The 27,056-nt window shown below is 41.7% G+C and overlaps 1 protein-coding gene across 4 annotated transcripts in view; it reads right to left on the reverse strand.

Annotated features, from left to right (window-relative positions):
* APC (APC regulator of Wnt signaling pathway) overlaps positions 1 to 27,056 on the reverse strand; it is a 151,072-nt gene that overhangs the window by 49,490 nt on the left and 74,526 nt on the right. For 3 of the 4 annotated variants that reach the window (XM_075601654.1, XM_075601634.1, XM_075601643.1), the window contains 5 exons: positions 17,743 to 17,827; positions 14,042 to 14,243; positions 10,725 to 10,833; positions 10,161 to 10,274; positions 7,258 to 7,341 (listed from right to left, as the gene is read on the reverse strand). In XM_075601654.1, coding sequence (XP_075457769.1) covers positions 7,258 to 7,341; positions 10,161 to 10,274; positions 10,725 to 10,833; positions 14,042 to 14,243; positions 17,743 to 17,827 — 594 coding nt within the window. The remainder of the gene's footprint in view (positions 1 to 7,257; positions 7,342 to 10,160; positions 10,275 to 10,724; positions 10,834 to 14,041; positions 14,244 to 17,742; positions 17,828 to 27,056) is intronic. The other variant, XM_075601662.1, reaches the window with a different exon arrangement.

The following is a 27,056-nucleotide window of genomic DNA, read 5'->3' on the forward strand; positions in this document are numbered from 1 at the left end:
TCATTGTTTCTATGGACCTGAGAGATACATAGCAGCTTAAAGCACAGAATGCATTGGGCAAACCTCAATATATTCTCTATATATGGAATACGGAAAGGTTTAAAAATATTTAGAACATATTAACCCTTTAAGTATCAAAGGCAGCGGTACCAGAGTGCCCCGGCTCCTCCGGCACCGCACGATCACATGACTGCGGAGTGCCAGACCCCATGACGTAGAGGCTAGGTCTTGTGGCAAGCAAAGGGTTAAACATATGTGGTTAGAAAATACAGTGACAAAACACCGCTTAACATTCAACCACTACTTCCATCAGCGGCTTGTAGCTAATGCTACAATCTTTGCGCTACAACTTCACTGTTTATAGCAGAGTTATAAAGCAATACAGACCATTTATGCCAGAACATTGCCGGTTGTGCCCCTAAGCCAAAACACCACTATTTTCAGCTCCAGAGACCGGTATACTTAACAGTGAAATTACAGAGTTTAAAGCTCCCTTAGGTGGATCGAAATGGCTGCCAAATCATTGGATGGCCATTTCAATCCCATTCAGAAACCAAGAGGTAATACTGGTAACTTCACTGGTATCTCAGGAACTGGTGGGTCCCTGAAGTTGACAATAGTGCAGTTCAGCTCTGGAGGTCCCACTGGCTCTAAACCTGCACAACCATGTCTATTGGAACCAAGTAATACAATTCCAAATCTCACTGACACCTACAGCATACATTCCCTTCCATGGGAACACATTACTCATCCAACACGCTCCGTTGCATGGGAAACCGAATATATACTACACTACACCATGTTACTTATCATAAGGAATCAAATATAAATAGTCCTTGTAATAGATTGTGGTCTTTATTAAAGATTGTAGCACATTCATTTCCATGGGGAGTCATGATCATAAGCTTTGTACCAATTACCCATGGCAATATATTAATTTGTATAGGTAAATATGTAGGTGGAAGGCTACTTTAACTCCTATACAGCAATTAAGAAAAGTCAGATTTAGGAAAATTCAGCTCAGTTAAAAAAACAAAAACAAAAACAAACAAACAAAAAAAAAACACAGACACCAACTTTTTGATGCACTATAATTCACTGGTTAAGAAAGCTCGCCACCAATAATGCTGCTTTTCGCTTTTAAGATCTAGAAACAGGGCATATGTTCCCTCGGGCTGCTTGATTTGGTACGCAATTTAATAAAGCACTCATTATACATCCGAATTTAGAAACAGAATTACTATCCTTCAAAACATCAGATACATTAGGCAGAAACAACTGAAGCACAGAAATGCTAGTACTGTGCCAGGCAGGAACTGGTGCAATTACATAGTAGTTATCTGTTAGCTGCTACACAAAATCAGTCTCGCCACCTGCTCAACGGAAAACCCTCTTATACCCAAACGTATTTAAATAACCCCTCTGCAATCTAGATCAGTAATGAAAGCGCAATATGTGAAGACATCACAGCGACATCACGTAGAGACCAAGCAGAAAGGAAGATATTTATAAACATTTTGCAGACTGTAGTTTAAAAAAAATAAAACAAAAAAAAAATAAAACCCTAAAATGTACTGGCTATAAAGTAACAGAAAAAGGGTTTGGAGTTTGATTGATCCACACGACAGCTATTTCAGGTTTGTCAGTGGTAACATCACTCTCATGGCAGTGCTGAAATCATACATTCAACCGGGTGTACTTTGTTTCAGAGGCTCTTATACCTTGTACTTTCATTTCTGCTCTTTGCTCATCCGTACAATATGCTTCTTTATGAGCTGCACATGGACTTGTGCCGGTGGTTCATGTTTTATTCATTATGGAAGTAACGGGGTACCATATGTTTCTTTACGAATCTTTCTGTATGATATCGATCTATGAAATTGTTTTTTTTATTTTGCGAAAATTGCAACAACAAAAAAGTCAAGCACTCAAAAGGCACTGTTTTGATCTTGTCTCCGAATGCAGGTATGCACTTATTGTATTATAGTGCCTTTTTATTGTCTATGTAAATATAAAACATGCATACATCATTCAGGAACAAACAATACAGTCACTTGCAAAAAGTGAGATACGTGCATACAATTCATTGGTAATTAACATTACTCTTCATTAGTCTCGTAATTTTGCCTGGAAATTATAAAGCAGATGACCACACCATTAACATAATGCATTATTAGTATTTATTTGAGCCAACAATTCTGAAGTGCTTTTGATTATGCCGGCCCTATACGATATACTATACTCTCTCGGCGGATCCCTGGTTCTTTGTTGTGTGTTAAAGCAGCGTCACCCCCCCCTCCAATGAGGTTTCTCTTTAGTTACCTGATCCGGGTGGCAGAGATATTTGTCCTTTTTTGTGCTTGTTGTGACAAACTACAAATATGGCAGCAGGATCACGAATAGAAAGTTGTAACCTCCTCTCTAGATGACATGGCAACTTTCTATTGGACATCGGTTTACTTGCCCAGTGGACTAAACTGTTGGTCATTCGGGACCCAGGAGGGCGGCAGACCAGCTCCGGGGGGGCCCACATCTCCCACCACCTGATTCAGGTAAGCTAAACAAACGACACCCATTTTAACTTCATTGCCAGGTGAACTTGTTCTGGACGTCATCCATTTAGATGTTTTGACTTGCCATCGTCCTTTGGATAATGGTAAAGCAATTCATGCCCTCAGTGAAGTGACACATTCTGTCAAGAATTCAACCAACAATAACAGTATTAAACAAAAATACTTCCAATAGTTTGGGGAGTATTGGTTTGCACACTAGCTACTGCCGGAAGCCCATTTATTTGAGGAATTATAAAGAAATACAGGCCGCTCCTCTCAGGATTATCACAATGGATGGGATTTCCTAACCTAATCCCTCCAGCCTAGTTCTAGCATTTAAAGTGCATTCTCAAAATAGACTGGACAAAGACGGTACCCGGCAAAACTGTAAAGGCAGAAATACATTTAGCGAAGACACTTTTGCAAGAACCAACCCCGAAGCACTGAATTACAAGACGTATTCATGCAAATCAGTTTTTGTTTCAAAGCTATTCATTCAAAGTTAGTGGAATCTAGGGTGCTAGGGAAAAATCTCAGGACACAAAAACTATACTTGAAATGAAAAAGTACAGTAAGTATATCTTTGTGTGTGTGTATATGTGTGTGCGTGTGTATATGTGTGTGTGTGTGTGTATGTGTGTGTGTATGTGTGTGTGTGTATGTATGTGTGTGTGTGTGTGTGTGTCAATGTGTGTGTGTGTGTGTGTATGTATATACAGGAAGGCCCTGCTTCTCGGCGATCCGCCGATACCGAGAAGGGGGCCGCCATTGTTGCGCATTGCCGGTCTGCGCATGCGCACATAACGAAAATCGCCGGATCCGCTTTGCTATGATTTTCGCTTTGTGGCGGGTCCTTGGAACGAAACCCGCCGCATGACTGGGCCCCACTGTATTTATGTATGTATGTATGTATGTATGTATGTATGTATGTATGTATGTATGTATGTATGTATATATGTATATAATTATGCCCCTGAGGAAGCCCTAGAGGAGAAACGCGTAGGGCAGACCCTGCAGTCATTGCAGGCATTTCAAACCGAGCAGAGTGAGACGCGCTGCAGAACGGAGTGGAGATAGCGCTGTGACGTCATTGGAGGTCGAAGTCTCGCGAGAATTGGAGCCGGAGCACGTGACGCGGAAGTAAACCAGGCTAGCAGCAGTGCAGTGGACCGGACAGCTTACTCTACGAGAGACACGCAGCTGCAGATGAAAAGGTGACCCCTGAAGCAAGCAGCAGTCGTGGAGAGTCTGAGATCCATGCAAACAGCAAAGAAATCCCAGCAGCAGTGTTCCTGAATCCCAGTGGTGGATTAAAGGCTTATATTTGGCTGATTAAGTGTAAGTGTATACCTTACCACCTTAACTCTGAAAGTAACAGACATACTGCCCTATGATATTTTTCTCTTTGTTTCTTTCCTGGCTTATTTGCGCCTAGGTCATTTCTTCTCTATATATATATATATATATATATATATATATATACATACATATATACATATATATATATATATATATATATATACACACACACACCTATCTATACACACACACATCTATCTATACAAACACACACACATCCATCTATACAAACACACACACATCCATCTATACAAACACACACACATCCATCTATACAAACACACACATCCATCTATACAAACACACACATCCATCCATCCATCTATACAAACACACACATCCATCCATCCATCTATACAAACACACATCCATCCATCCATCTATACAAACACACACATCCATCTATACAAACACACACATCCATCTATACAAACACACACATCCATCTATCTATACACACACACACACACACACACACACACACACACACACATCTATCTATCTATCTATACAAGGTGGAGGAATAGGAGATAGAACTCCTATGCAATGCTCACAGGGAACGTCCATGTATCAATGCAAACAGTAATATTATTCCATATACACACAGCTTTGTAGTCGTATCAGTAATCCTTTGTCACTAATAACCCTTAGGGCCACTCTTTGTGGACTCCCACTAACCTCTGTAGGGGGTATATTTTGTATGGGTGTCACAGGCCATAGGTACAGTGAAAAAAGGAAAAAAAGAACTCACAAGTCTCTGGAAATCCAGGGCTGTGGGGCGTGCTCCTTCCGAGGTGGTTTGCAATGCAGAAGATTCTTGCATGGCGGTGCAGCTGCCTTGGAAAAAATTTGTGGGACCAAACTTGCAAGAAACTGGGTACAACAAAGTTTAATGGCACTTAAAAACAGCAACAAACAAACTGACGCGTTTCAGCCGCAACTGGCCTTTGTCAAAGAGTATAGTATACACACAACACATAAGATTTAAATACCCACAATTCCCGCCTCCTGTGATGACGTATCGGGGCTCTCTGCCTATGAGAGTCAAGCCGCCCCCTCTAACAGGGACGCTAAGTAATAACAGCACTAAACACAGCTGGTATCTCTTAAACAGGCAGGCATCACACGGAGGCACAAAAGCTCCAGCCCCCTTATGACGGGACGGCTGAGCCACCAATGAAAAGGTCTTGGTCTGATTACAATTGAGCTTAACTATTAGCCTGCTGAAAACGATAGTACAAAAAACAGGGGCAGGAAACAAATGGGTACTATATACACACACAGTATAGTGGAAACTAGATAACTAAATACCTTCCACATTGTACATAATTAAAAATACAGGATTCCAAGCAAAAACGAGCAGCCCTGAACCCCCTTAGCTATTTAGGAAGAACTGTGTGACAAAAAAACGCACTAAATTTTTCGGATCACTTCATGGTTGGAGTGATTTTTATTGTCACACAGTTCTTCCTGTTCTTCCACATCATAGGCAGAGAGCGCCGATACGTCATCACAGGAGGCGGGAATTGTGGGTATTTAAATCTTATGTGTTGTGTGTATACTATACTCTTTGACAAAGGCCAGTTGCGGCTGAAACAGGTCAGGGTTTGTTTGATGCTGTTTTGAAGTGCCATTAAACTTTGTTGTACCCAGTTTCTTGCAAGTTTGGTCCCATGAATTTTTTCCAAGGCAGCTGCACCGCCATCCAAGAATCTTCTGTATCTATCAATACACACACACATCTATACACACACAGGGGAATAGCTATAGCCCGGGCAATGTCAGGGGTCCGTGCTCTTGGGGGGCCCCCTCTCCCCCCCTGTAGACACCCCCTCCCCCCCGTAGGGATATGTAGAGACATAACACCCCGAGCGTTAAAGAATTCGCCGGTAGAAGAATCCCTTGAGACAGAGCAGGACTGCAGGGGAGGAGCGCCATCTAGCAGTCTGACCCGGAACTTCCAGTTACTGCTGCTAGAGCGCGCTCCTCACCTCGTGCTGCTCTGCTCCATCTCAAGTGATTCTTCTACCGGCTAATTCTTTAACCCGGGGGCCCTCCGCCGCATAACATCTCCCCGTGCCTGTCTCCACCCAAGTAAGCATGGAGGAGGGGTGGAGATTTGAGGATGATCTGGGGGGCGAGGGGGTCCGAGGATGATGATCTGGGGGGAGAGATCTGGTGATGATGATTATCTGGGGGGAGATCTGAGGATGATCTGGGGGGGGGGGGGGAGATATGATGATGATCTGGGGGGGGGGAGATCGGAGGATGATGACTTGGGGGGGGGGGGTGGATCTGATGATGTGGAGAGATCTGAAGATGGTGATGATGGGGAGAGCTGAGGAGAGATTAGGAGGGATGATGATGAGAACGGATGATGAGAGAGAAAATGGGAGAAGGGAGAAAAAAAATTGCTGGTCATTATTAATATTAATGAAACCCTAAAAAATGTTTGCCCGGGGGCCCGCGTATATCTAGCTAGGCCAGTGTGTGTGTGTGTGTGTGTAATATATATGTGTTTGTATCTGTCTGTCTACACATACATACCTACATACATAAGCGTGTGCGCGCATGTGTATTATATATTATTTGTGCGTGCGCGTCCGTGCGTGTAGATTTGCCAGCCCAGTCATAAATGGTTTCCAAAAATAACCCCAAAAATGGAACAATGGGGAACATGGAAACAGCCTCACACACAGAAATATATGAAGCAAAAACATAGAAATATCCAAAAAGTCTAATACAGTCACAAGTGCAAACAGTCCTTATAGTTGGTCTAAATACCAGCCTTTGCTGAGGAAAAAACACCTCAATCCTGGATTGCCGCTTCTACATGGGAACTCCTCCACTCCCAGGGTTTTGGAATTGCAGTGTGTGAGGGAAGTGCAACACAGAAGAATCCAATACTGCAAACTGTGCAACAAGTTTTAATTAAGTGACAAAAAGACACAACGTACTCAAGAGTACGCAGCTTGAAAGCTTATCAGTAAGAAGCTGTGGTCACCTTCTCCTGCCTGCAGATGGATGTATATTTTGGCCCCTGTAGTGATCCGTAGTCTGGCTGAGAATCCCGACGTCATCACAAGTGACTGCAGAGGAGTCTGCAGGCAGGAGAGGGGGAACATAGCTTCTTACTGATAAGCTTTCAATCTGCGTACTCTTGCGAGTACGTTTTGTCTTTTTGTTACTTAATTAAAACTTGTTGCACAGTCTGCAGTATTGGATTCTTCTGTTTTGCGCTTCCCGCACAGACTGTATAGATGTATAGATGCTTGCTGGCTTCTCTGGCAGCCAAAGGTTCCCACTTTTAATTTAATACGTAAGAGTAGAAATATCAGATACCAACCTCTGCTTCTGCAGCTTGGGACTGCAACAGCTGCCGAATCCGAAATATGTCCTTCTCGATTTGCTGAATTCTAGCTACTCTTGCCTAGAAGGAAGCAATTATTATTATTTTTAATACGTCCGCTTCGTAAAGAAAGAAATGTAAAGTAAAAGAACACTAAAATAGAACTGTAAACTCGCTGTTCAGCGCTGCAAAAATAAATAAATAAAGGCCCCCCTCATGCGGTGGCAGCGACGGAGGGAGCATAACCAGGCGGTGATTGCGGAACTTGGGCCTGACGTCCCGGTGGGGCATAACTTCCGTGTTAGGACCACCTGGGTTGGCTCCCTCTGGCGCCGCCGGGTAAGGCCCCACAGCACAGATAGGGTCCGGGAAGAGCGGTGCAGTGTGGGGCCGTGACAAATGCCAGAACGCTGTTCCAGCAGCTAAAATAAGTGCTGGCGTACCAGTGCATGGAGGATGGGCCCCTAACCGGCTGCACACATGTGATAGTTCTGCCACTGGTGGGGGGTGAGGGGGGGGGGCCTTATGCTATTTTTTTGTAATACCCTCAATTTGATCTCCGCCTTAGGAGGTACAATTCTTGTAAAATCTTTTTTTTTTTAAAATAAATACAAAACACACTCAAAAATACATAGCTATATTTTCACTAGGCGATCACACACAAATATAGTACACAGCAAAAACGTCGTGCGAGAAAATGCCCGTTTATCTGTCCTAAACAGCTTACAAAACACAAGCCTATGGTCTCTGCAGCTTCAGCTTTCAACGGCCTGTTTAAAGCAGCAAAACCTGTGAAATCTTATGTGTTTTTATTGTTTTTTATTTTTTAATAAATCAGTTCTGTAGGATTACATAACACTGGATTTTTTTTATTTTTTATTATTCAACTCTTAATGCCATTTTGAATGAGTTTTAAAGCATCCTTTGATTTCTATAGCAGGCTTAAATCCACCTCCCAAGCAGTGCAAGATCTTTGAAAAACACTTCCCAATTTGGGATAAATCTGTTGCCAATATTCCCAGCAGTTTGATCTGCAAGCTGTAACAAGTGATAATGTTACCTTAGTAATATAAGGATACATTGCAGCTGCTGAATTACACTGACTGAAGCAGCCATTATGTTAGTCACACCATAAGGATTTGTACCCATTTATAACAGGAGCACCCAACGATTGCCAGCATAGGTAAGAATGTAGAATTATACACTCGCATGATTTACATATACAAATATGAGCGGAAAAAAAAGGAAATGTAGGAATGCTGCTTTAAAGATTTTAACACGCTTTTAGAATATTATGCAGTACAGACAATATGGATTCTTTATTAATAAGGTCAGGATCTGTACCAACGTTTATTTTGTTCACTCACAATGTGTATCAGATTTGTATTTCAAACTAATTAAAACGCATTTTTTTTTTAGTCTGCTACTAGATAAACCGAATATTTACGCCCCAGCAAAATCAAGTTAGAGTAACAATATAGATTGACAAGTCACAAGAAGACATAAGTGAATAAATTACCACGGTCAGTTCAGCCTCTCGTAATTTGGAGTTGAATCAATACCATATTTCTGCCTTCAAGAAAAATATTAAAAATGTATGTGTCGGAATGAAAAAGAGAAAGGGCGAAGCTCTGCGTGGAAATGACGTTAAATTTACACAAATCAACTGCTGCTATGAATACAGCAACTCAATAGCCAGCTTTCTCATTACATTCAAAGCAACATCATACACATCTCACAGCTACAGACCCCACTGCAGCTCCTGGTAGCATTCAGAACCTGAAAGGGGTGTCTCTTTGCTATTGCTGTGACTGATCTACTACAATGCAAGAGTGAATTCCCCCCCTAAAATCAGTGAGTGAAAGAGGCAGGTTTACTACATTACAGATTGAAAGGATTATAAAATAGCACACATACGTTAAACAAAGATTTGTAAAAGGCTCAACACTATGCCACTTTTAAAACGGACGGGCCCATATTTGTTTTATCGTATGCATTTTTAGTAGCCATGCAACCAAATGCAATTCCGTACCCCAAAAAGAAACTTGAATCCAAATGTATCCAACAGTGTGCCAATTCCAGTAGTCTATTTGGCCATTGGATAATGTTGTGGATGTGATTTGTTTATTTTAGAGTTGGGGGAATTAATCTTGGCAACAACGGCAGCACACAAAAGCCAGTTTATTGCGCATCAAAAACCTATCGTCATGATAACCCCAATATGAATGTTACAGTCTGCTTCAATCTAGCAGCGAAGAATACGTTCAATAGGTCTCGCTGGTTTTTTAGCTTTAAGTTTTCAGGTGGACAGAAAAAGGGAAGGAATGCAAAATATAAGTACATTCAAACGGGCCGTTGTTAACACCATATTAAACTTGGAAGTTCGAAATAACTAAAAGGGAGCGAGGAGGACGGAGGAAGGATGGAGGTGGTACAGAAAGAGGAAAAGTACATGGAGAAACATGGTGCTACTGGCAAAGAAATAGAACTACAAAGTATTGTTACAGGCTAAATATTCCGGTTTTCAAAAATAATTAATGTCCAAAGGGCCTTGATCGTTGTGGCGCGGTATCTTCACAGGAAGCGTCACTCATGTGGCTGTACCAGGGTTTCCAGATTTTCTTGAATTTTTGTACAGACACTTTCATAAAGATGGTTAATTTTTTCATAACCATGGTTTGTCAAATGTGTTTATTAAGCTGGCTCATCTCTGGAATAGAGTTTCTCTATGCAGCTGAAATGCAGCACCAAACCGCTGAAAAGATGAGCGTAATCAACAGTTTCGTTCCAAGATCCAAAACCATGGATCCAAAGGTAACGTCAGGCCAAGAAGCCTATTTACACAGAGTATATTTGCCCCCCCCAAAATATATCTCGGTTTTTCAAATTTGATGACATACCTGTGCTCGTTTCTCCATGTCCTGACAGGTTCCCAGCTGTTCCTCCATTGCAGCTCGGATTTGCCTGGCTTCAAACTCTAGTTGCCTTCTGGTCATGTCCGTCTGGAGGGAGAACTAAAAACCACAGAAAAGAGGGAACTCTAGTTGAAGGCTCGACTAAAAAAAAACACGAGTTCTCTTCATGAGGATGATGGAGGCAATGTTTGGATGAAGAGGGACTGGTCCAGAACATTTCTGAGTGCAGACAATACAGGATGGATGGAAACTGGAAAATGTAAGTGGGTATTACAATGAAATCAAAGAATGACATGTTAATGTTGCACTATATTAAGAATAACTGTGGCAAACGTGTAAGAGACTATGCCAATCAGGAAGAGACAGTCACCATCAATGGTGAAAGATGGAGAAGATGACAACCAAAAACATTGACCAGGTCACAAAAGTTTGTTATATGAAGTCGAGGTACATCTCGTGGCCTTGAATTGATAGTGGGTGGATTTAAATTGTTCAGCAAAAAACAAAAACAGATTGCTGAAAGCGACTTTATTTCAAGTTGACACTCACGTTTTCAGTAAGAGGCAGGCTATCGATTCTCTTGGTAAGGTTCTGAAGTTGGGCATAGTACCAGTCCTTCTCTTTCTCTTCCTTTTCCAGCTCAGCAATAAGTAACGATCTAAAGGGGAGAAAAGCATAAATATGTAATGACTAACTGCAACATATTTATATCCACAGTATATGGTACCGGGAAATCTTGTGATCATCATTTTGCTGCTGAAAGAATCAGCCACGCTCTTTGTGGACCCATCCAATTGTAAACCGTTTAACCCCATTCGCTTATGATGGTCCGGATCATAACCATGTGATCCCTTGGATAGAGATCACGTGGTGTTGACGCAACGACGAATGACGCGAACGGAAGGGGAGGCTATTGTTTTCCATTGAAAATGCATTAATCACTCTGAGAACAGTGAACAAAAGTGCAATGACCTTTACTGAATGTCAAAGACAAAACAGAAGTTAATGATACTTTAGGGTAACTGTACACCTTACTTTTTCTCTCAAAATGACCCAACACCCATTATTGCTATGACGATTTTCCACTAATAAGATCTACTAATTTGTCATCAACTGAAATAGAAAGTTTCTCTAATAAGCGCCAAGGAACAAATGGGTTGGGTTGCAACAGGGGGGATGGGATGCGCAGGCGTTACAGGGGTCCTGCACTCTTCCCGAAGGCATTTACATTAAATACTGGGGAACACGTGCGAGGCCTTTGTAACTTCCCTTACCTGGTCACCAGTGGCTTCCAGTGCCGCGCCGCCACGGTAGCATGGCATCAAATGACGCAGCGGGATCACATGACGCCGTGTTGCCATGGTAACGCAACATCACATGACATTGTGACGGGAGTAGACGCCGGACACCAGTTTAAGGGGGGGGTGGGCCTGAGCGAGGGGGGCAGACTGAAAAGTTTGCGCATCCCTGATGTACAGGATATACAGTGCCACGTACAATGGTGTCTGGAGTCCAATACTTCCTTTGCTAAATATTTATTCTACCTACATGACCATCCTATGTGGTGATTATGGACATGGGAATACTAAAATAATCAATTCAGGAGGTTTTATGAATATATATTAAAACATATCAAGCATTACAAACCTTGCGGCTCAATGTGACATTGAAATACAAGACAATGTCTGACAATTCATACACAGAGAAGGATTTAAACAAAAATATAAACAGGTGCTAGTGGATAGTACAAGGCAAACTCTCCAATATTCATGATGATACAATTGAATGAAAATAGAGAAGAACTAGCACTCAAATTAACCATGAGAAAAAATATACATTATGATAAACGGAAAAAAAAGCTTTATACATATATACACCTTAATACTGTAGCATGATTTACCACTATGTTTTGTCATTGTTATTTTAAGTGCTGGGTGTTCCTTATTTTGATTTAATGTGACAATGGCCACAAGCACAAATCTAATGATGTAAATGTAAGAATAGCCTTTACTAACAAGAGATACTGCCATATTTACATGAATAAAGTGGGCAGACAATATTGAATCCCAGAGATGATTATTTTTTGGGTGGTGCAATACTGTTGCTGCAAATATTTTGTTGCTTGAATGACAGACACCTGTCTGCTCTCAATCATGGGTGCTACCATATTTGCAATATTTAAAATATTTAGAAAAATACCCAAAATACATGGCATGAGCGGGGTGTGCTGTAAATGTCCTTCAAGACCATAAAATGGTCATGTAATATATAAACCCATGTAGACTCCAAACAGAAATTGATAACAAAAGTCAGTGTTAAGATCTCTCTATAATATCTTGCAATTTCAAAGAATTCACGTGAACAATTTCAGAAAATGCATCCTGCAGCCAAAGTGAAAAAATGATACATATTATTGTTTATTTGTAAAGCACATGGGTGTGACTTCTAAACACACAAACACTTGGAATCTATGTCAATTTGCGCCGAAGCAGCCAAACAACGCAATCAGCCGAAAAGCCCCACTGACTTAAGGGGGATAGCGGCTGATCGCAGTGCGACATACCGCTTTGGGCTATACTCTATTTCCCCTTTAATGTTGGTATTAGCCCTTTGGGTGAGAAACGCGTCAGAGGACCTCTCGTTGCCTTTTTTCCCGCTATTATGCGCATTTAATAAATTATTTTTGTTTTGGATACGAGCCTCCAGCCCTATTTCTTCGCAGTGATCAGGCTCTACCCTATTTTTTACTAAATGTGCATAAAGCTGACAGATTGCTGCCCACAGTTTACCATACGGTTGTCTGCAGCCTATAATTGCTTCCCTCCTGGAACCTCCACTGCTGATCAAGTGCCAAGTGTCAGACAGCAAAATACAGGCAGCATTCACACAGCACCGATCAAGAACTGTGGAAATGCAGGGGAGCGCCTGCAACACATCACCATGCTTTGGAAGAGCTTTGTACAACAATAGGTACAGAAAAAGATTCAAACTGATAAATGAGCAGATGCATTTATAACTTTGATGTTTGAGAAAAGCTCCACACAAAATTGGCACATTGAAGAGTGCTAGAAGATATCTGGTTGCTGCTTTCTTGGCCATGACACAGTTTACAAGCGGATTTGGCAAGGATGATAAATATTATGACAGTCTTAATGCACTGATCAAAAATGGCAGCACTGGCACAAACACTTGGAACTGGACAGCGTACGTACTGAAAACTAACCCATTTCTATTCATTCTCTTTTACTTTCCACTGCAACCGTTTAAAAGATCTACAAAAGTAACATTTCATTCTGACTTCTTATTATTTCATCAGAAAAATGACAGACCACTGACCAACGTAAAAAATTTAGGGTCATATTCACTAAGCAGTGCCAGTACGGAGCCTCTGTGTGTGGACTAGGATCACTTGGTAAATATGGCATTAAATTCCAAGTAAATCATAATTGACATCATGCAGTTCTGTCATGCTAACTATTCCTTGCCACTAATGAGGTGGTAATGACACTTTAGTGTGCCTGATTCCCAGACAAAACGCACGCACGTGCACACACACACACACACACACACACACACACACACACACACGTTAACCTAAATTACTGTAGTACTTGAGATTGTAAGCTCTTCAGGGCAGAAACTCCTTATCCCAATGATTCCGTTTATGTTTGAAGCATATATTTTCATGATCTATTACAGCTCTCAAGAGGTTATGGTTTTGCATGTATTTGTGCCGTGAAACACTACATCCATGGACGACGCTATACAAATAAAGATCTTGAATGTATATCTGTGGCACGCCTTTCAGGCTGTGTAGTTTCCTTGCATTTGGTCTACAAAACGTATGTAATTTTCGGCTTGCTTACCTCTCTTTCTCTAGTTCTTCCATGTATCCAGTGCTCTCTCTGCTCCCATTGACAAAGCCCCTTCTTTGAAAAGAACCCATAGGCACGGGGCTGCTCTCTCCGGAGCGCCCAGAGACTGAGCCTTCTCTGCTTCCATACGACCGGAGGGACATTTTTGGCCTTAACTTGACACCAGGGAAGTTACTGCCATCTAAATGCATGTCTGACAATGGAAAAGCAATAGAAAACAACAATGTTAAAAGCACAGACACTATATAAAAGACCTTGCTTTGAACACATTTGTGAAGTGATAAAAGCAGTACAACGATTTACAATGAATGGAAGGATCCAACGCCTACATACACGCATTTTTAGGTAGAAAGGCACATTCACTTTTGAACTATTTTCATAAATGTTGACTCCCATAAAGGAAGAACGGTTAAGTGAGGTCCCATGCTATAATGTGTTTTTGCTCATTTTGAGGAAAATAGCTGATTGAACCCTCGATCACTCCCCTTCTGCAGAAATTCGGATTGGACAACACCTATCCAGCCTAATTGTGTTTGAGAATCTCAAGACAAAAGTTCTCCCTTTCCCCACATACTTTTTGTGTTAGTTATTGAAGTTCTAGCCTCTCGCATACATTACAATCTTACTACTAGACATTGAATCATTACAGGGCAACAATAAATTGCACTATTTCCACATATGTTTAACAATTTCTAATCTTTTCACCGCTCTACCCAATTTATTTGAGATCAATACATTTGGAGAACTCTGAATGTAAGAAATGTTCATAAAATCAGGAGAGCTTAATCTCACTCTTCCCAATTATATGGAACAATTAATCAGATTAAATTTTGATTTCAGAATGAAGGACGATTCAATCAAATATTTAGGTGATTACAGGGATTTATAGAAGGCCAATTACACTTTGTTTAATGCAATTAAACAAAAAAAAGACCTGATTAGGTGGAACCAACTTTACATTTCCCGGTTTGGAAGGAGCGCAACTATAAAAATGAACATCCTACCTAGGCTTCTATAGGTTTAATAGGCTTCTTATTCCCATTGTTCTTATAGGTTTAGGATAAATTCAGAAGCAGATTTCCAATCCATTTGGAACAATAACAGGTCTTGGGTGGGATGCTCCATTCTATCTAGGATTATACTTAATGGGGGATTTCCCTTCCAGAACTTATTAGTACAATTATTACAACTTCCCTCGTCATTCCCCAACCGTGCACAAAAAGGTGGATGGCTATTGAGGCTATCACCAGAGATATCCCATAGTTATCTCTTAAAAATAGAAATTTTCTAGGTCACCAACATCTTGCTATAGAACATACTCCATGTAAAAATGGTGGGGGATTAAGTATTTTAATCAATCTGGTACTTCAGGGGTTAATATGGCTACAGTTCAACTTAAAAATACAAAGAAATAGTTTTTGTGACAGGTCAACACCCTTCCAGTGTCTATGCTGATCTACAAAGAGGGCTTAATTGCCGATGGCCCACTAAAAGTGAAATATGTACAGTGTAGAAGGTTATCGACGATAACCAGATCCTGGGCTGTCAGCCTCCAAGAAAACCATAACATTCTTGAAATATCCCTTGTGACAAGCAGACCACCACCTAGTTGGAGGGCTTTATTAAAACTGATGATATCATGTGATTACATCTATTCTGAAGAATAACATTGAGGTATTTGTACTTGTTGCAAGAAGATGGATGCAATAAGGCGAAAAACTTGAGGTTTAGGAGGTGGCAAGGGACAGCTATCCATTTGTTGCTCAAACTTTGGAGAAAGTGGGTCAAAATTAGTATTGTTACATTCAGTAAACTCGCCTGAATCTATTGATATGACTCGCGTGTGTAAGTATTATGGCCATAAAGTTATGAGGCCTAATATATATTGAGCCAACTTTTTAACGTCAAAAGGGGAGTTTTTTTCTTCTTAAAGTCATAAAAATGTCAGCCAAGTAGCTGATTTACGACAGGGGTGGACTTAGGGTTTTCTAAATGGAGGGGAGTTCGCATATAATGCCCTACTTTCTCATTATAAGTTGGAATTCAACAAGGTGTGTGTTTTGGGCTCAGACACGCACGTTCGATTCTTTCTTATGCCAGTGACCTCTCTGGGGAAAAACCTAAGACATATGGTAACGTACTGCATAGGGATTTCGGTTCACTATTTTATCTTTTAATTTTAAGAAACTGGCCTGCATTTATTAACTGTATGTTCTTGTAACAATCTTTTTTCTGTAATCTAAGCACTGTCTTTTTGTATATTACAGCCCAACATTAATATGGGATGCTTTGGGCTCTGAATGAACTGGTTGCACGCTTTGTACATTTTCAGACACATTTTGCTACAACAGATGTGTGTGTTAAGTACATAGTTTATTTTATTTTATTTAATAAACAGGAACTGTAGACCCTGGTAGATATAGATTTTATTTGCATATTTCTTGGATGGTGGCAGTGGATAGACCTGATTGCAACTGAGTACTGTAAGGGGTAAATATTAAAAGGGTGCTGTCCGTGACAGATGGTATATGGGGACGGATTGAGGGGAGACATTGTTCATTGGAGGGACCTTTGCGGAAGGTGAAAAGTGGGCCAGCTTGCGAGCTGTGTATTAACCCTTGTCTCGTATGCAGGACACGTGCTCACAGCTGTGCTGTACGTGACACTGCAAATGGAAGATTTGGAACTCCGCTTACAAATAAACAAAAAAAGAGTAGCCTTCGCAAAACTCCATTACAACTCCACTTTGCAACAACCCGCACTTCCTACCTGATCCCCCATACAGTCAGTTTGGACCCATAAAGGCATATAATGCATCTAAGATTTGTTCAGAAAGGAGTCCTGGTCCCGTTTTAACGATTTCCAAAGGCACACGGATACCCCAGGCGCAGAAATCTTTAGATATTTGTAATTAAAACACTTTGGCACAGGGAAAGATTAATCACATCTTGAACCAAAGTGTGTTTGGGAGAGGTTACACAACAAGCAAGTGTCTGCAGCTACAATTGTTATGGTTCTCCAATAACATTTTGCAACTGTCTTTCAGCTTTAAAGGATCAATCTACACAGGACTTTAAAACAAAAATATAGATTTTTAATATATGCAGCCTTTGATTACTTTATTGAAAACTAATTACCTAAGTTGCCAATCGATTTGTTCTCCTGGGATAGATTAGCAAAGATCCTGCTTCCCAGGGCTCACTAAATGGCCGCCTTCCTGTTTCAATCCATCCTTCAGTCAGTGTAACTCAGTGTAACTCAGCAGCTACAATGTATTCTTATATTACTAAGGTAACATTATCTATTGTTACAGTTTACAGCTCAAACTGCTGGGAATATTGGCAACAAATAATCACAAACAGGAAAGTCTTGCAAAGATCATCCACTGCTGGGGAGGTGTGCTAAAACCTGCTACAGAAATCAAAGGATGCTCAGTAAAAATGACATTAAGAGTTTAATTATCTAATACGACAAAATGGATTTAAAAAACAAAACAAAACGACATGTAAGATATTGCATGCATTGTACCTTTAAAGAAAATGATCATTTAACTAGGCTTCATTGTTTTACAGTGCAGCCCTGATCGTTCAGAAATTCAATGCTGTTTCAACCTCAAATCGGAACAGAGTCACCGGTCAGTAACTGGTAAACACTATCTTTCATGGAAATAGCTACGCAAATGCCAACTTTACCTTTTAGACGCTCCAGTAGGTCAATCTGGCCAGAAGAAGCCATTGCTTCATCTTCAATGCTTCCTTGTAGCTGTTTGAGAACCTCCTGCAACAAGGAGTGCAGCACAATCAGTATCCCGATAACCACCATAGTGTACACACCGCACAAGTAACAAACCAAGTAGCACGCTGCTCTGCAGTCTTTCTTGGATGACCGGATGCAATGGCACTGAAACTGGATATTTCTCCCTCTCTCCACATCTCTGCTCCTCCGGGAATCTAAATTAGACTCTAATATATGATATTGAAGTACTGGCACAAAGCCACCCAAGTCATTTTACCTGAATACTGATCGAGACGGCGTATTTATTGGTGCTCGGTTTGTAATGTTACACTTAACCTTGACTGGTTGAGAACATGTTGACTCATATTTTAACATCTCCTCTGGCAGAGGGGAGTGCACACATTGCACCGAGGTTATTAAACATCGGGGGTAGAAGCAAAGATTGCTATGTCGAGCAAATCTACAGTAAAAAAAAAATTTGTTTTACAAAAAGCACTGGAGCTACTGTAGTGTCTCAAGTAGAAAACTGCCTGTCATCTATGTGAAAAAGCTGAAATAGGATAATTGCATTATAGATTTGCTGATCACATTACTGAACTCGGATACGCAAAACTAAAGCAATAATATTCCACAAATTACATGCACTGCCCACGCAGGGTATGTATGAAAAAGGCTGTGAAAATGCTGAACATCCAACAACGAGGTTCTAACAAAAGGTGAAACTGCTTCAACTAAACAGAAGTTCAAAAGATGGCGACTGAGAAAGGATATACACAACATGGGATGAGAACAAAGTGTCGTGCCACGGAGTGATATAGCGGTTACTTTTTAGATATTCTATTATTATTCTTGCTCCTGTCTGCAATAATTGCCCTTCTCAACCGGGTTTATCACCTGCCACGTCCACCAAGTTATATAAAAAATAAAAATGCTAAGAAGGTTCTTGGAAATCACCTGATTTCTATTAAAAACAAGATGACTCGGGTCTCCTGTCCCTTAGGTACCCAGCGCTCATCTTATTTCAAATGACCTCAGTGCTCATGTAGTTTGTGCAAAGAGCATTAGCCCAATTGAGTGCACAAACATGGATATTTTAATACTGCTCGCATTCCCCTCATTTTAAAGATGACGTAACGAACAGTTTGGGCACAGATCCACCACCATACCATTACAGAATGTATTGGAAGATCACTGAGGTGCAGAAAAAAATAGGCTGCAAAATAAGCCACCACAAAGACCTAAGTGATTTCTTACAAGAGCAAGGTACTGGTCAGTACAGTACTTGTACTACATTCAAGTTACTATCACTTTGGCCATCACCACACGTGCCCCTTTCTTGTTCAAATAAATCCCTTACACTTGGGAAACGGGACAATAAGACTTGGATATTCCACACCGAAGAGTAGCACTAACAGTTTCTGATTACAAGTGTGAAGACTTCTATACAAGGTGTACGTACAAGTGCTAGCTCAAGTAAATAAATGAATTATGCAAGGAGGCTCACACAGGGGTGGACAAAAACATACAATACTTAGGAACCAGACAGAAATGTTGGGGAGCGGGGGCCTGCCTCCCCCCCATCTGCAGCTCTATGTCACTGTGCCTGTGTCTCTCTCACACAGTGTGTGCTTGACACAGACACACTCTCAGACACGCGTGCGTGTGCGTGCGCGCGCACACACCCACACACACACACACACTTATATACCGGCACACTCTTCTTCACCACCCTCCTCTTCCACACCCCTCCCCCCACTCCCAGCCACTATGCATTTAGAGCTCTGACTAGTCCCACGACCTCCAACTAGCTCGCCCCCCAATCCTTGCCTCCTAGCTCCCCGCTCTCCTCACTGAGCGGCAATGACTTGACCCGTCAATCACTGCGGCGTACAGTCCCAACACGCCAGATACGGCTTTGATGTGGCTGGGGAGTGCTGTTGCCGGTGCCAGCTGTGAATGACAGGTCAGTCAGCACTGCAACACAGGCGCATGGGGGTGGGGGGGAACATTTTATGAGCCCGAGGTTTTTCCATCCCTGGTCTCTGTTATGGACTTAACGAATAGAAGATTCAAAAACACAACAGAATCAATTTGCTATTGGATAACGTCACTTTGTTCCCAGTGGTTACATGCTCATTTGAAAGCTTCACACTTTTCCTAATGTGGGTTCAGAGTTGTGTCCCCTAAAGGCCCTAATTCCACACACAACCATAAGAGCGCGCCAACGTTTACCATCAGGCTCTTGGGTGTACAACCTTAGGCCACGGACATGTTCCCTGCGTGCTTGCGGAAGCGTGCTGACGCTCGCTCCCGCTCAGCACTGAGCCCCTACAGCCGCAATTAGAGCGGCTTTAGTAGGGGCTCACCTGCGCTTCCGCACGCTTGCGGAAGCGCAAGTCTTGAGGGAATTTAAAATTCCGCAGCTTGCCGGCGAGACAGGCCGGTCACGTAAGCGGTTCGCCCAATGAGGGCGAACCTGCTCCGTGACGTCACTGGCCCGCCCCCGGCCAGTGACGCGCCCGCCCCGGACCGCCCCCTGACGGCTGCTGAGAGCGCTTGCGGTAAGCAACCGCAAGGCCAGGGAAAGCACCCGCTTTCCCTGTGCCTCAGCCCGCCTCAGCACGCCAGCAGGGACCATGGACTCGGCCTTACTTTGAGTTCCAGGAAGGCATTGTTTTTATAAACATAACTTTTTTTAATAGATCTACAGATATCCATCACCATCATTTCATTATGTCCCATTAAATGTTAACGACAACACAAAACTTTGTGGTGTGTGGAATTAACATTGAACTACACCAGAAAATACAAACCAGTCCATGCAAATCATATTGTTTCATTGCAGAGTCAATAAAATACCACAATGGCATTAGCCACTACATTCACTTTAATCCCGTCTGCACTTGAGCAAACGTCTAATTTTATGATTTGAAAGAAGTCAAAACGTAGAAACCTGGCTGCAGTTTTACCAATACATTAATTCCCAGTGACAATGGTTTGGTCACGTCAACCAATCTTAATTAATCCAATGCATAAGAAAAATCCTACACCTGTCTCCACAACACATTGGAAATGTGCTCAAATCTACACTGTAATCTAAAAGTGGCAGCACGTGTCAAGAACATTTTTATTAGTCCAGCAGTATGAAGGGGAGATGGATCATCTTGTTCTGCTCCGTGTCAAAACAGGAATGGCCATAAACGTTCTCATCCCTTTAGTATTTCTTAGTCACATGTTTTGTAATGCAATCGCTGATTTAAGAGACCCAGGCGTTCGAGACCGGAATAGCCTTTAGGACTGTAGCAGGGGGGGACTTCATCTATAGTTAAAAGGGTGAGTTGATGCTAGCAATTATAATAGTCTAGATTGTGCCAGACTAACTATATATTATATTATATAATATATATATATATTCTTTTAGCAAAAAAACAACAAATGTAAAACAAAACTACTCTATTCATGCAACCGATGTAACTTACAGAATGTTCAGAGACTCCATAGAAAAATCCTGACTGTCCACAAGAGGGTGCTAAATAGAAAAGAGGTAATGGGCTGTGATCCATGTGATTGTAAAGTGTGGCTTGCTTTTATTATTCCATTATTATGCAAGTGTGCACGCAAGTATTACTTGTATATCTTTACACACATTGTTAATTATTTCCAGTCAATTTTGCTCATTTGCATGTTATTACCCAGAATCCCTGGCTGGTTTCAGACCTGTCTGAGGCATGTGAACGTGCTAGTCTGATATTTTTATGTGCTATATTAATATAATATTAATATAAGAGAAAGAGCCTGTCAAACCCAAGCCACGTGCTTGTCTTACCATCAAGAATAGACTTTGTAATCACTAAAACTGTGCAGCACAGGGCATACTGAAGCAGAGGTTAAAGCACGGAAAGAAGTACATGAACCACACCAAAGTTCAAACAGTATATGTATTTTTGTCATCTATTTTTGTAATAAGCTTGGGAAATATTATATAGGCACAAACCCGTATTGACATGTATAACGGCAAATGAAATTGCTGTACTGCTGGGCTCACATATTGCCAACAAAAAAGTGTTTATATCTTTTTGCCCAAAGCAAGACTAGACGTAGAAACTTGTTTTCCAGCTAAAGTTTCAAAATGGCAATGCATCTGAAATAATCAAGTATTTCATCATTAAAACACGCACCGTTAATGCAGGATACATTTATAAGGTAAGCGCGTTAGCAAAAGAGTGCTCCTTGTTCAGCTGTGGTGATCAAATACTAGTAAATGAGGTGCAAAACAGGAAAGGACAAATGTAAAATTACTGAGAAAAAGCCCCGTATGCTGCACTCTCATAACCAGTGAAAAACAGAGTAATGGTATGAATTAATAATGAACTTTTATTGGATATATTAATACACTAATGTCAGATTAATAAAATAAGTGAAATAACACATTTGTTAGTGACATTATTTTATTAATATATCCAATAAAAGTTAATTATTAATCGTACCATTACTCCGTTTTTCACTGATTATGCAGTGCTTTTTCTCTGTAATCTTACATTTTTAAGCCCAGGGCAAAAATCAATGTTTTCAAAAATATTTCCTCCTCATGACTACATTCGGCTTTAAATGGTAAGCGTGACATTTAGAAAGGGTTTATTGATTTAATTTGGGCGAATGGTGTTTGGATAACCTACACAAAACCAAAAATTGGACTTTCATTATAGTATTAAGTCAGAAATGACACAGAAATCTAGATACTGGAAGTGGCACAGTGTCTGTAATTAGTGCTCAACTGCAAAATAAAATATGACCACACGAAAGCTATGGATGTCCTTTTACATACAGTACTGTCCTATATCTCAGTTCTGTCGTTTCACATTGTGGTTATTTCCCAATTATTCAGGGATTATGTTGCATAATACTTTTCTTATTAGTTTTGTGGCAGCTACATATTTCACAGAGTGTCCGGGTTCGAAACCTTGATGTTTTATTGTGACAACTATTGTGGGTGTTCAAAGACAATGCATGCACTGCAATCAAACATGGCATGACAGATCTTACCCCCTACTTGTCCATTGGATAAACGTGTGCGTCGCTGCCAGCCGCGCCAGCAGTGTTGAAGTACATGTGAAAGTCTTTCTGTATGCTTTGTATTATAGTGATCTTTTTATAGTGTTCGGTAAATATTCAGAGCTGTCCAGCGTGTAGGCAGCCTGGTGAATGCATGGTGTCAGGCTAGATGCTTTGTATGATGGACACTTCACAGTCGGTGGCCCAAGCCAAGTCTGCATGTCTGCTGGCCCGTGTTTATCTGTGCTGGGGACACGGATGAGCAAACACAAGCACTTCTCCAGAGAGCTTACAGCCCTCTGGCTGCCTTGATTGATGGTAAATATGCCAAGCAGTGTTTTGTATTCAGACAATGGGGCACCAGACACAAAAGCATGGCAAACCATTTTTATTTTTAAATTGTGGTCGGATGTTTTTCAACTCTCAAATATTTTGTGCTAAAGAATCAATCACTTTCCCGGTGCTTCATCTGAGCGCACATGGCTATCGCCGACTTCACATAGGGCAAAGGAGTAGCTCAGAACACAGCCTTTGAAGATGGCTGGACCTGGTTCAAATCCCAAAGTCAGATCTTCTTGTGCCTCAGGGACTCATTGTGCCTGTAAAATTATATGTACAGCACTGTGTACACAGTCAGTGCTACATAGAAAAATTAGCTCTTTAGAATTTCTGGTTGCAACCAACAACTAATGTATTTTTGTAAACAAATCATGACGCCAAGGCGCTGACGGATGATGAGGAGGTAGCCATGCACATTTGTGTTACATCAAGGTTGATTTTTCAGTGGGCATTGTGGTTATTGGGGGTGTTATATAAGGGATCATTTGAGATTTGGTCATTAAGCCATTTGCACTTGATAAAGACCATTGAGGTCGAAACGTTGTGTTAGCTTAATAAATACTTTTGTTATTTTCAAATCCGTGTGCCCTGTCTTCCATCTTTCACCACGGGACATTAAAACATAGCACTTCGGAGCAACGGTCGGCCGCACGCGCCTTTGGAGCGGCTGGGGTGGCCGAAGTGCGGCGAACTATACAGCGGCGAACACTTCGGTTCTAGACCGGCAAGGAGAGGATGAGAGGCGTAGGAGGGAAGGTAGTCTAGTGTGCACAGAGCAGACACAGTAAGGCAGGGAGTGCAAAAAGAGGGGAGGAGAGAGCAAAGAGGAGCAGGGCACGACGGAGGAGAGAGTAAGGTGGGGAAGAGGGGACAAGACACGGCAAGGCATTAGGGGTGATAGAGAGTAAGGTTTAATGAATAACTTTTCAGATACGATCAGCGTATGTTACAAGTTCAGAAAGTATTGTATAATTCGAAATATTAAACTGGATGGAAATGGACCCGCAGTGGTCATTGCTGTCTTTTTCCTACATTGTGTCAACTCTTGACAACGTATGTTTGCAGCTTAAGAGATTGGCATACAGTAAGATAGGGATGCGTAAATAAATCATATTTCTTCACCTTACCATAGTGTGCCCATTAATATATAAACTTTTAATAAATACTAGTGTAGCCAAGTGCCCCTGGCTATAGCCTTCTACTGGCCTCAACACTATAAGTCCTGATAGGAACAGGCAGTGTTGGGTTTAAACTCCTGCACAGGGCCTAGCCTGCAGTTGCAGCCTGGATGGTACTATGTTGCCTTATCCAGGTGTAGGCCTAAACCGGCAGTTGGATTTTCATACCTGGGGAGGGTATTGACTGGGTCACATATATATGGTGTGATGCCTGTCAGTACCTGGACCTGCCCTGTTATGTGGCAGGGTTACAAGCCCCTCCCCCTGGGTATAAAAGTTGACACTCCACCAAATTAAGGTTGGTTGTATATGATATGCAGTGATACCCTTTTCCTTGCAAGAGGGTAAAGGAGATTGGGAGGGGCTCTTGGGGCCTCAAGCCCCTGGGATCTGCTCCAGGGACGGAGATGTGCCATGCTGCTATACAATAAAGCTGCTGCTGGACCAACTATGCTGTGTGGTTATTGGGAAGGAGTATTGCCTGTGGGGACCATCCTGCATTCAGCAGGGTCCTCATGGGATGGAGGCGCTGAACTGTGAGAGATGGAGAAAGCCTGCCCTGTTGCTGCTCCCAAACACCAACTGCGGAGCAACGGAGCAAGCAGGTGAGCGACAGCCCCGGGGAAACACCAATGTAGTGGCCAGACCTTCCGTGGTTGGGGGGTAGAAACAAGTGCTACACTAGCTTTAAAGGATATTTTTTTGAAAGGTTGGCCAGTTTCTTCAATGTCAATACCTTGTGTGTCTAGATCTTTGGATTTGTCAGCGAGTGTACAGCGGTCTCTTTTCTGTGTATATACACAGCTTGTGTTGTTCTGACAGAGAATGCAGGCTGAAGGTGAAAGATCAAAATGGTGGAGGTGTAACGTTCCATCTGTGCTCTCCATATCGGGCCAAGCATGGTGGAAGAGGCTACAAATGGATAATAATAACTCTCATATAGCACCTTTCTCCCAGTGAGGCTCAAAGTGCTTCACAATCACAGTATAGTGTACGGTACACAGCACACAGCAATTATACAGACAGTCCCTGCCAAAATGAGCATACTCCATGTTTTAGCTGCCTGAGGCACAAGGAGATAAAGTGACTTGCCCAAGCTTGAGTATCCTTTCTGTCAGCGACTTATACAACCCTCCCCCAGGAAAAGTGATATTCACATGCTACTAAATCTATTTCTCGCCAACAAACCGGTGCTGTTAAGCAACTTACATGGTTACGTTTTATAGATCTGTAATGGAAATAGATCAATCTTCAGCTTCAACCTTGTCGACAATACTAATTATATTATTTTCAATTGCACATTTTTAGAATCTTTTTTTTTTTATTTTGGTAGATGGCTCCTTTCAGAGCCCTTCGTAAGAAAGATAAATCCGACACCAATTTTATACATTTAAATATTGATCATCACAACTGTGGCTGTGGAAAACAAAAATCAATATCCTATTACACATGAGATGGAGTGCAAAGCCAGGCCAGCAGTCAAAATGGGTGTTTAAGTGTTTCCTCTATTCAAATGGAACTTTATAGAATAGTGTGTTTGCGTTCCAGGTAGAAAGGCATTACAAATGTTGCATTTTACTTGAAGCAACGCTTCTAAATGAGCTTTGTTAGACATTGCAGCGCCATCAAGATAACGTTGCCAAACCCCCTTCTCAGCGAACCATTAATACTAGCAATACCAGGAGCCTGGTCTGCCTCCAGGCTAATGAGTATCAACCAACTATGTAGCTCCTCGTGACTACTCAAAAGCAGCAGAATTAGGATCAGCGCTGTAAAAAGCAATACTCCGTACTTACCAAAACATGAAAACATGCAAGATCAGAAATGATCACGCAGAAGGCTGACTGGTCAATAAATATCCAGGGGAGAAGGTAAAAAAAAATGTAAAAAAAACTTCACTGAAATGAATGTAGAATTGAAGGGAATAGTGTTGGATCTGATCTTGTATAAAATGAACATTTGAAGCATAGAGCCACCTCTTTAATAATGCATTTAAATGCAAGTAAAACAGCACTAATTTACAGGGGGAGGCATTCTGTTTTGCCCAGGTTTGTTTCTTTCTAGTTTTTTTAGCTGCCAGTTGGAAGAGGTCTACTTAATTGCTGCGTTAATGTTTGAATCATTTGCTCTTCACTGCGATTTTGCCCGTTCTGAGAATAAAGTGCGGCAGCTGTTACTGGCTGGCCGTAGTGCGCGCGGGTGCAATGCAGAGCGACCGCATCACGTGAGCGGTTCAGCCAATGAGGGCAAACCAGCCTGGTGACGCACCCGCCACGCCTCCCCAATCGCCTCCAGCTTAGCCATACACCTGCTCAAGTCAACATTGTATTCTAGCCTACAGTCATATGGTAATAGGTTGGGAACACATCTCATGACATGATTCCTTGTGCTTTGGTGTCTTAAGATGCCGACACCTTGCTCCAGAAGTCAATACTTCCTCTCAGAGCGTACAAAAAGCTACCCCCGCTTCTTAGTGAAGACTTGCCACCTTGAATATGGAAGGGAAAAGGGGTCAGAAGCACCAGTTGCAGAAAAGGGTGGGGAAGAGGAGATCTGTCAACTTGGTAACAGGGTGAAACCAGGAAGGTGCACTCACACATCCTACAGTAAACTTCCACCGGTACTCAGATAATCCCAACGTGGTGAGGTACAGCAAGCTCACATGCAGAGAGGTGAAAAAACTACGTTTGGTCCTGACGTGA

The sequence above is a fragment of the Ascaphus truei genome, chromosome 1, assembly GCF_040206685.1.
Source record: "Ascaphus truei isolate aAscTru1 chromosome 1, aAscTru1.hap1, whole genome shotgun sequence".
In the NCBI taxonomy this organism is placed as follows: Eukaryota; Metazoa; Chordata; class Amphibia; order Anura; family Ascaphidae; genus Ascaphus; species Ascaphus truei.